This window comes from Acanthisitta chloris, unplaced genomic scaffold (assembly GCF_000695815.1).
Source record: "Acanthisitta chloris isolate BGI_N310 unplaced genomic scaffold, ASM69581v1 scaffold5874, whole genome shotgun sequence".
In the NCBI taxonomy this organism is placed as follows: Eukaryota; Metazoa; Chordata; class Aves; order Passeriformes; family Acanthisittidae; genus Acanthisitta; species Acanthisitta chloris.
In genome coordinates this window covers 3678-14232 of record NW_008669741.1, presented here as the reverse complement: position 1 = coordinate 14232, position 10555 = coordinate 3678, and the positions used below count along the sequence as shown (strand labels likewise).

The window sequence follows — 10555 nt, the reverse complement described above, 5'->3', positions numbered from 1 at the left end:
GGGGAAGGTGTGTGTGTGCGGTCCTGGTGTCCAACCCCTCCGTGCGCTGTGCGGGCAGCAGCCCGAGCGTCCGAGGGGAGAGCGGGCCGGGAGGGGCTCAGGCAAACCAGCCCTCGGTGACGGGAGGAGAGGAGCCATGTCCTCGGGCGCTGCTATTTATAGCGGCGTGCTCCGGTGCTCGCCATTCCTTTGGCACTGGGTGTGGGAACTGTGCGCAAACAACCGCCCTGTCAGTAACTCAGGCCTGGGCTCTGACGCATGGACGAGAGATCCTGGTGGATTATTGTGTTGACGTCTCTGCTGTGGAAGGAAAGGCCACCAGCACCTTTTATTATTGGGTCAGCTTCCTGACTGAAACCTTGTGTCATTTCTTCCCAGCAACGAGCCGTTTGTCAGAAACAGCAGAACATTTTCCACTGCAGGCTCAAACTGATCCCTTGGCTGATGCACTTATGTTTTAATGGTGCTGTGAGGAGTTAGAGCAGTAGTGTGTCCCTTATTTTTCATTTATTTTTCTCTCATGGTGTTGCACATGCTTTTTCTCTTTGCTGGTGCATGCTTCCTTTGCTTTTGCTCTCCCTCAGTGCTTCCCTTGATCAGACCTCCTGTGGTCCAGCTCCATGTTCCATCTAGAATACACCTTACTCAGGGTAGAAGAGAAAACTGGAAAACAAGAGCCCTGATGAAGAACTTTTTTCATCAGGTGCTCATTCTGTGCTTTCAGATACATTGGGCTTTACTTGAGTTAGCAGTCATAAAAAAAATTGAGTTGCTCTAAAGCCACCGTGATAGAGCTAGTTCTGCCTTGTGGGCGTAGATGTACCACGAATGATCTCTCAGGATCCCTTCCAGCCTTATGTAGTACTCTATGACATCACTCTGTTAAAGCCATCATATTTATGGGCACAAAAGGCAGGGTAATAACTCATAGCCAAACAAAAAGTGACACTGAAAGCTGACAGACCAGGCGTCTGAGCATTCAGCTCCTCTCAGTTGTCAGCAAGTTCTTCCTTATGCTGTAGACAGCCCACCCTCGGGCTGCCTGTGGTCACCTACCTGCAGAGCATGCAGGGATGCTCTTGATATTCTTTGAAGCAGCCTGTGCCCCAAATCACATATGTCCCAAAGGCACACTTAGCTGAGAACATTAGTGCATTCATCCCCAGGACATGGCCTGGTCGCTCCCAGCCTGCTCTCTTCCTGGCAGGCTTGAGAGAGAAATCACAAAAGCAGTCACATAGCCTACTTTTACATCTACTCATGTCATTTTCCCTGGGCTTTGTATTCATTTGGACACAGGAGTTTCTTGATAGGAAATGACAAGTGGCTGTTGGAGGTATGATGGTTTGTGGTAAGCATTCACTGAGAACTAATGGCACATCTGTGCTTCCACTCCACTGATACATTAAGAGGCAGTAGCCTCTCCCTGGGAAAAGGCCTGTTTTGGACACTTCATTCCTTGCTAATTTGTTAAAACATTCTGCTTTGAGCAGAAGTGAAACAAAGTTAAAATATTCCTCTTGGGGCTTCACAGATGTGAAGGCTTTATTGCTTGCTAAATATTTTCTGCAAGGTAGCAGGTTAAAAGAAGAAATCACTGGGAGCATAAACAAATTACAAGATGTCTCTTTGCCTTTCCTCTTCATCAGAACAGCTGGAATTGAGGAATCCTTGGATTTCAGACCAGCTTCTGAGGGACTTTGTGCTCTTAGTAGAGCTCTGCATCTAAAAGTACTTTGTGCATGGTCCAGGTACCTCAACTTCCAATGCTGTCTTTTAAGGAGTTAAAAAATTTTTGTCCTTGATGAGCATGAGCTTTCAAAACCCTGTCATGTATACTCACACTGCAGGTGTATTATCACCTTCCTTTCTGTCTCTTGTGCTCTTTATCATAAACCACAGCACTTGAGTGCAACTCAGGGGATGATCTTCTGGTGACAGCAGCAGTGCCTTAGGGATGCACTTGGGATGTTTGGCTGGGACCAAACTGGTGAAGCAGAGTAGCAAAATGTCCTTGGGGAAAATTTTGTATCATCTTCTCAGTGCTGCTAATATAGTTTTAACCCAAAAGTGTCAAAATCATGTGGAAAACAACTGGTTGTTTCATACACGTTCTGTGCCTTGGGAACTGCATTTGGATGGTATTTTGCAAAGAGACCAAGAAATGTCTTGTACAGTACATTTTCAGAGCTACTTAATAAGCAGTTTGAGTGAGGGGAGTCCTGGGACATTGGCAGGATGTCCCAGGTCCCTTTTGCTGCATTCAGGCTATTTTATTAGCCGTATTGAGTAATTAAGCAGGAGTATCTACCCCAGAGAGTCAGTTAAGCAAGAGTTGGGTCCCGAAGACTGTTGGACTTTATATTTTAAATCCTGATGATAGTCATAGTGTGTGTGGCCATCTATGTGTTTCCTAGCTTCCAAGCCACAGAGGTTTATGGCTTCAAGCTTTATCTTCTACCACTGAGCTCTAGATACTTGCTTGATGGTTTTTTTTAAAGCACCAAGGAAAGCCATGAAGATAGCTGAGTCGAGGAAATGGCAATTGAAAGGAAACCATCCTACAACAGTCTGGTGAACCATAAGCATTTGCAGAACCATAATATCCCCTTTCTTAGTCACCCTGTACAAGTGAAATTCTTTTCCCACAGCCCTCACATCACAGCTGTCACTGTACCAAGTTTGAGTTCTCCCCTTTTGACTTTTAGAGTTTTGGGGAACATTCAGTCCACGTGTGTTTGCATGACACTGGACCAGTGTTTGTGGTGTTGATCTGTCAGGGACACATCCTCTGCACAGGGCAGTGCCCATGTCATACACAGGAGCCCTTGGAGCAGCTGTCACAGTGTGGATGCTCCCTTGGGTGCTTCCTGCCCGCTCCCCCCACTGTGACCACCTCTCCCACAGCCACTCAAGTCAGACCTTCTCAAAATACTTACCTGCCCAGCACTGAACTCCTGGTGCCTCTGCAAAAACATGTTGCCATAGGCTTCTAGTTTCATAGTACGTTAAGGGGTTGGAACAGACCTTAGAGATCATCTAGTCCCAACCCCCTGCCCTGGGCAGGGACACCTACCACCACACCAGGTTGCTTAAGCTTATGCAGCTTATGGGAATCCTGCAGGATTGGATCCCTCAGTGGATGTGGGTCTGAAATCTGTCCTGTCCCGTGGTGGGGACGTACCAGATGGCAGCACATTGTTAAATCATTTGCTGCACTCTAATCTCCAGCCTGCAGAAGCCGAGTACATTGATCCTATACTTTCTAAACTAAGCTTAATGTTTTATTGTCTGCCCAGCGTAGCTCACAGAACAGCAAGCTCCAATTTTACTGTGGACAATCGCAAGCTCCAAAAGAGGGAATCATTGTTGGTAGAAAGTGCAGGTTCTGTGGAATTCTCCTCTGTCATTTCGTTCTAGATGACATTATAAAGCGCCACAGGAAAGAGCAAACAGATGCCAGTGCCGCAGGCGACAGCAGAAGGCAGCAGGTCAAGAACAGGAGCTCAGCCTACGGATACGGGCGGCCCCGTTATCGTGCCTGGAAGCAGAGGAATTTGCAAGGTAGATCGGCACTTAAGAGGGCAGAGGCCTGCCGAGCTGGAAAATGCATCTCTGTAACAAAACATAGCTCTTAAATCCTTCTCCTGTTTAATTTCTGTGTGTGCACAAAATGTATTCTGGCTCTGAATAGCTTTTCTCTCTGCAACAATGGAATATCAGGGCCCTTTCAGAGCAAAATTCGTCCATTTCTCTCTCTTCCACTCTCTCGTGAATTACTAATTTAAAGTGACTTAATATCTATTCTCTATTCCCCTTGGCTTTGCATATTTTAATTATGCCTCTTCCTAATCCTCATTTTCCCAGAGCAGACTTAAATTACCCAAATTACCCCTTCAGTAACTGTCTTTGATAGCTCAGTTATTGAAGCTAATGTGTCACTTTTGCCAAGCATGCTATTTTTATGGCGAGGTTTTTTATAATACTGAGTGATCACACTGTTTTGTTCCACGTGTTTTTACCTGCAAAACCAAAGTGATCTACTGCATGAAATGCCATCTCTATTAATTATTTTTTTAATTGCTGCTAAATCACTTCCTTGAAGATTTTAGTGACATTTTGCAGCAATATCTTTGCAATCTTGGAGTGCTAGTGGTACATCAGGACAGTGGGAGCAACCCTGCTTGTCTCTGATCTGCCTCCCACTCTTATGTTCTTGTTCTCCAACACATATTGCCTTACTGAGGATCATTCCAGTTCGAAATACAATGATGATAATTGCCCTTTGCAAATTGATTTTTCTGTCAAAACACACAGGCTTTGATACTCTTTCACACTCAAGCCACTGCTGCATCCAGAGTCATGTAAATCAAACAAAAAAAAATGTCCCTGTTCCTTAGAGGGGAGAACTTTTCTGTTCATTTATAGAATTATTTCTGCTAGTCTTAATATGTCATAGGTTTTCCCTGAGCCTGAATTCAGCCCTGCCAAATGCAGAAACCCACCATGCTGTGTGGTGCTGATGTCAGGAGCAAGTTGGGGAAGCTCAGCACAACTGGGAATTTAGCCCATAATTCTCCAGGGGCTCAGTTCTCTTTGGTCCCTGCTGAAATGCAGTTCCCCCTGGGCTGCAATGTGATAACCATTATCAAAATGATGATCTGAGGAGCCCAGCACTGTAATGACAGAGGAGGGAGAAGGGTATTATGCTGATTAAACCAGCAAGCAAAGTGCTGTTATCCCTTCTGGAATATGGCTTAAACCATCTCCCCAGTGGGGGAAAGATGGTTTTTAATGACAAGAAATTTGAATTTCAAATCTCCTTAGAAAAAGAGTCTGCCAGACATGGGGACTTCTCCCTAGAATGGACTTGCTGAGCCGAGGTGCCTCTTGGACAGCTCAGGTGTGCTCACCACCAGGCTCTGAACATGCACCCAAACAGTGCAGGTGTGGTGCGGATTTAGATTTTTCCCCAGCTGCTGATGCTGTGAGATTTTGTTCAAATTGTCTTTCATTATTAAATATCTGCCAGACTTTTTGCAGAGATGGAGCCTCCCATGTGTCACACTTCAGGACACACATGGCAGACCAAGGCCTTGGTCCCCAGCTGGTGCACATGGGGTTCCCCTTGGAGGCTGATGGCTGTCACGGGTTATTTATGTTGGCTGAGGCATGCCTGAGCACACTGGTGAGCAGAGACTCTCTAATAGGAAAAGACTGACAGGGGAATTTTGAGTCAGGATTTTCTAGTCAGGGCTGCCTTTTGCATCAGTCCTGGTGGAATAGCTAGGAAAGGCAGCTGAGCTCAGTCTCTTGCTGCAGAGGAGGTGCCCTCTCTCCAGGGTGCAGAAGAGCTGTGTTGCAAGGCTTGGTGGCCTGCAGGAGAGCAGTCTGGCAAATAGGCAAAAGATAGGGGCAAGCCCAGCGTGGTTGAAGAGAACAAGACAGGGCAAAAACAAACTGGAGAGACAGAAGCAGGAGGAAAAAATCAAAGCTCTCTTAAACACAGCAAGTCCGCATTCGGTTAAACACTTTGCCAAAATTCAATGTTTGTCAAGAGGAACATTTACACACCTGCACTTCTGCAGCAAGAGGGTATCATAGAATCATAGAATCATCATGGTTGGAAGAGACCTTTAAAATCATCAAGTCCAATCATTGACCTGTCACTGTTGTAACCCATAAACCCTAAACCGTATCTTCCAGCACCAGATCCAGATACCTCTTAAATACTTGTAGGGATGGTGACTCCACCACCTCCCTGGGCAACCTATTCCAGTGCCTGACCGCCCTAACAGGGAAAACATTTTTCCTAATATCTAATCTGAATCTCCCCTGTCTCAGCTTATGACCCTTCCGTCTAGTCCTCTCACTGCAGGCATGGCAGGACAGACCATCCCCCACCTCTCTGTAACCCCCTTTCAGATAGTTGCAGAGAGTAGTGAGAGCTGTAGTGTAGTGATGAGGCCACGCCTGAGCTGCCTCTTCTCAAGACTAATCATCTGCAAAGGCAATAACTACTGGCCCTACAGAGCTGGTAACCCACATTGCATTTTTGTGTGTGTTCCCAACCAGCACCTCTGGCTATAGGGCACAAAGCATCCCAACATACTGTTTGGGAGCTCTTTCTCACGGGCATGTCCTGGTGTCCATTTATTTTAGAGCTAGAGCACCTCAAATCATTTTTGCACAAGTTCCAGTATGCTGGTGCCAGCAGGTGTTGCATCCTGGGGCTGGAGCCTTCATTCATCGTGGTGGTGGTGGCCCCTGACAGCAGTGTCAGTGCTGCCTCAAAACACTTCGTTTCTAATTGTTCCAAGTCAGTATAAATTGCTGTGCTGTAACAATAGATGGTGTAAGATCAATACGTGCTTCTCACTGCTCTGTGGTTTGTATCAGTGAGGTTCTGCTTTATGCTCCAGGTTTAGAGTGCACTCTCGCTGCCCTCTGTCACATGCCTGATTTGGGGAAATTATGTGCTTTGTGCCTGACTTATGCACCCATGAGTGTGCACATCTCACTGCTACAGTGGCTGTTGGGAGGAGTGGCTTAAATACAGGAGGGTTCTAAGAATGCTCAAGGGACCTTACAGCTGAGCATAGCAAAGTCTGAAGTAGCAATGTAGAAAAACATTTATTGTGTCTACTACTGTATCTGTGTCAAAAGGCTTTTCCCGTTTCACAGTTAATTCATAGCAGTGTGAGCTCTGACAACAGATTGACAGGTCTCCTGGTATGGGTGTTCCTGCCTTTATGGAGAATCAGAATTGTGGAAGGCTTTTCTCTTCTCTATTCTTTCAAATCAAATTATGTGTATGCCAGTCCTACATGGAATAAAAATGTTAGTGAGACATTGGGGAGATAAATTACTTAATGTTATGCAAAATTAATTTCATTTTCTGGAATGGATTAATGTGATTCTTGTGATCCATTTGCAAAACTGTAATCATAAATGGAATTCTGAAGGATGCTAAAATAAGAGGGTTGTTTTTGTAGGACCTAACCGTTTTAGAAGAGGGTTTGGACAGCAACAATACAACCGGAGGCAATTCAGGAATGCTATGGCTGGTTCCAAGAGAAGAGCAGCTGCCACGTTCCATGGAGTGAGCCCTTTAAATCGCCAGGCATCAGCTCAAGAGGTAAGGGAATTAGGAAGGTACAGCTTTTCCCAGATGTCGTGTAGAAATCTGCTTGATTTCATGGTCTTGGATCACCCCAAAGAACAATCTACATAAAAAGTTACAGGCACCATCTTTTATATGCCTGTGCACAGCATTTGTATGCATAGGTGAGTACAGACATACATGCATATGGAATAGCAATTTTCTAGTTGGTTTTATAAGCTTCTGACTTTGCATAATTTTACTAAATCAGTTCCCATGGGTTTTAGAAAAAGAAGATTTTTTTAAAATGTGTTCTTAAAAGATTTAAAAATATTTCCATAAAACCGAATTCCACATCATCTCATCTTACTATTACCATTTAGAGGTAGTGTGTTAATATCCACCATTATTTGTTCTCCACCCAGAGCATTTCCCAGGTTCCTGTGAAGACAAAGGACAGGCTCTTGGTGACTTGTCAGGTGGCTTTGGTTCAGACACATTAGTAAATGGGCAGCCCCCACCAGAGACACTGATTCCCGGGGCTGTGACAGATAGGCCTCTGTGGGAGGCGATTTTTTTCCACACTGGTGGAAATCCACTCAATTAGGAGGTCATGGCTGCTCAGTAAGCCTTTTAAAAGAAACCCAAGTGGCAAACATGATGGCACATGTAGTGGCTGTGTCCTGGGGGTATAAATAAGAGAGCCCCAAACTGAGCATGTATATGCATGGAGTGTGGTTATTCCTGAAAATAAAGACCAGAATGACTCAGATATTGAGTGTGGCTGGGTATTTACAGGAAGGAATAAGCAGTTGCTAGGAGGCATAATTCTACAGTAGCTTCCACATTGCAGAAATAAACCAACAGGGAAGAACATGGAAACACACCTCAGTTAGTGGATAATAACACTGAAGGTGGTTTTCCCACAGAAATAAATGGACTAAAGCCAGAAGTAGTTTATGTAAGGAACCACAGAAAGACAGACACTGCTGAGGAGTCTTCTGATGTGCTTCATGCTTCAGGGCTTGGTCTGGGCAATGCACATGTCCGAACAAGAAAGGGTCAGTGACCAGTAAGAAACCTGAGCAAAGCTATAATGCTTGACTTCTGCAAGATTTGCTCTTCATGGACCGATTTTCTTATATTTCTGCCCTGTTAGAACAAAATGTTCTTCCTGACACTTGTAGTTTCCTGCCCAGGAACCAAGGCACACTGACTGATTGTCAACTGCAGTGTATGTTAAGTGAGGCAGCAGCAGGCAGAGGAGAGGACAGTTGTTGTCACTCACACTCACTCCCTGTTTATGTACTGAGACTATGGCACAGGTGGCAACTGCTGAGCTCTCACTGCTCTTTCAGGGCAACAAGAACAGAACTGCTTTTGCCAAAAACAGGAGTGGGCAGCAGGAGGAACAGCCACAGCCATCTCCAGGCCCCAACAGATTCAGAGCAGATGCTGCCAGCATCCGCGCCCCAGGGAGAAGGTAAAGTCTTTGGTAACTCTGTTTTTCTTTTGGTTTTCAGTCATTGTGTGCAGCTCATGGGGTTCTGCTCTAGGTGTGTGCCAGCTGGGAAAGGGTACAGCCATGTGTTTATGTAGAATGAGAAAAATACCCCTGGGTATGTTAAGAAACCACCTGGAAAGAAAACAACCTCATGCTCATAGTTAATAATACAGATATTAGATCTGTTCCTTGATTTTAGGAAGCATGGAAAATGTGACCTTTGTATGTTTAATAAACTTTTTCACTGTTGTTTTAGGGACCACTTTTGAAGGTGAAATAGCATTTATTTTCATAAAGGCAGGAAATGCAGATTTCATCCTTAAGGGATAGGCAGAGAGAGGGAGTCTGTCTCGGTGAGGAGCTGCAGAAGCAGACTGTGCCCCAGGAGCTCCAGTTGCTTGCAATCCCGTCTTTTTCTGCTCTGAGCAGAGCAGGGACTGAATGCCATCCAGAGGTCCCTTCTGACCTGTTTTTTTTTCTGTGATTTTCTTCCATGATTTTTTGTTTTTAATGCACAGACAAGCTGTTGTCTCATTTGAGCAGAAAATCAAGTTTCTCTGAAGTCCTTTGCTGGCAGAAAAGCCTGTTGGGCTGAACTGGGTAACACACAGCCTCATTTGCTCTTCATGCTGCTTTTTAAGACCACCCTGGGTTAGGTATTTTGGCATTAAACCTTAGGAGGGACCTGGCATTATCTTCACCTCTGTTCTTTTTCTGTCTCCTTTACCAACAGGCCTTTCAGGCTAAACAGAGGCCCAGTGTTCCAGCAGAAGCAGTGGTTCGCCAAAGCTCGCTTTCAGAGAGGGGTGAGTATCAAGACACTTCCTCTGATAGTGACAAGCCTTCAGTGTAACCAGTCTTTGCCCAGTTGTATCTTTTTTTCCAAAAGTAACTGGAAGAGGTGGAATGCCTTGAACAGTGCATATATTGCTAGGAAAGTATTTGCAGAACAGGCAGTTTTTAATGCAGCTTAGTATTCTGGCAGCTGGAAAGTAAATCCTGGGAGGGTGCTAAAAGTAAACCTTGCGGCTTATAGAGCAGCACAAGGAGGGCAGCCCATACGGATCACTGTGCTCACGGGAAACCCCGAATTAGCAAGTTTCTTGACAATTTGCAAGGAAGGAGCCTTTGAGATACACCAAATGAAACCCTGGAAAAGGAATTATTGTTTATGAGAGCTAACTCTTTAAGTAATGTTTTAAAAAATATATTTCACAGCAGATGGATGCTCGTGGAGAAGGGAAACCGCCAAGGATGAGAAGGTAATCGGTGAACAAAGGCAAAGTGCAAACACGACGTGCTCTTTCACCCATGAAGCTGGATAAATCTCCCTGTCTCGGCAGGTGGCAAGGGAAAACGAGCCCGGGAGCAATTCTGACGGTTTCTGTGGTTAATCCCCAGGCGGGCCAGACCAGCGCGTAAGTAAATGAGGTGATTTGTCAGGGTGGGAGCTCTACAAAAGCCATTGCAAATCCCTTTAGCGTTGTTTCAGCATCATTTCTATAAGGAGTGTGCAGTGAATGGTTCAGACCCAAAATGGTTAGCAGATGATGTCTAGTTCCCTTCCTGGCATATCTGAAGGAGATAAAAATCTCCTGTATTTACCTGTAATTACGCAGTAATCTGTAATTACCGTGCTGCTCCTTTGTTATGCATAGTGAGGAGAAATGGAAGCCTGGAACTCGTGGGAGGTGCTGAGCTGGAGTTGGTGGGCTGGCTGCGCTCCTTGTGGGGTGTCTGGGGTGAGGGGGGAACACCATGTGCCCCAAAGGGACACTCTGGTCTTGCTGTGTAAAAGGCACAGAGGCTGGAAGGGGACAGCTTCCGCCCTGAGCTGAGCTGGTGCAGCTGCAGGATCTGGCACAGAGAGAGGGGTGGGTGAGGAACTGTGCATGTCCTGGGTGCAGAGGGCACCCCATAATAGCCTGGATGTGACACAGTCCCCGGTG

At 45.6% G+C, this 10555-nt stretch overlaps 1 protein-coding gene across 1 annotated transcript in view; it reads left to right on the top strand.

The window, feature by feature from the left end:
- Nucleotides 1-3420: 3420 nt before the first annotated feature.
- LOC103801024 (UAP56-interacting factor-like) overlaps nucleotides 3421-10555 on the top strand; it is a gene marked incomplete at its 5' end in the record, with an annotated part of 8253 nt that continues 1118 nt past the window's right edge. The window contains 6 exons of the mRNA XM_009073421.1: nucleotides 3421-3564; nucleotides 6996-7138; nucleotides 8461-8585; nucleotides 9340-9412; nucleotides 9825-9868; nucleotides 9950-10024. Of these exons, the coding sequence (XP_009071669.1) occupies nucleotides 3421-3564; nucleotides 6996-7138; nucleotides 8461-8585; nucleotides 9340-9412; nucleotides 9825-9868; nucleotides 9950-10024 (604 nt within the window). The remainder of the gene's footprint in view (nucleotides 3565-6995; nucleotides 7139-8460; nucleotides 8586-9339; nucleotides 9413-9824; nucleotides 9869-9949; nucleotides 10025-10555) is intronic.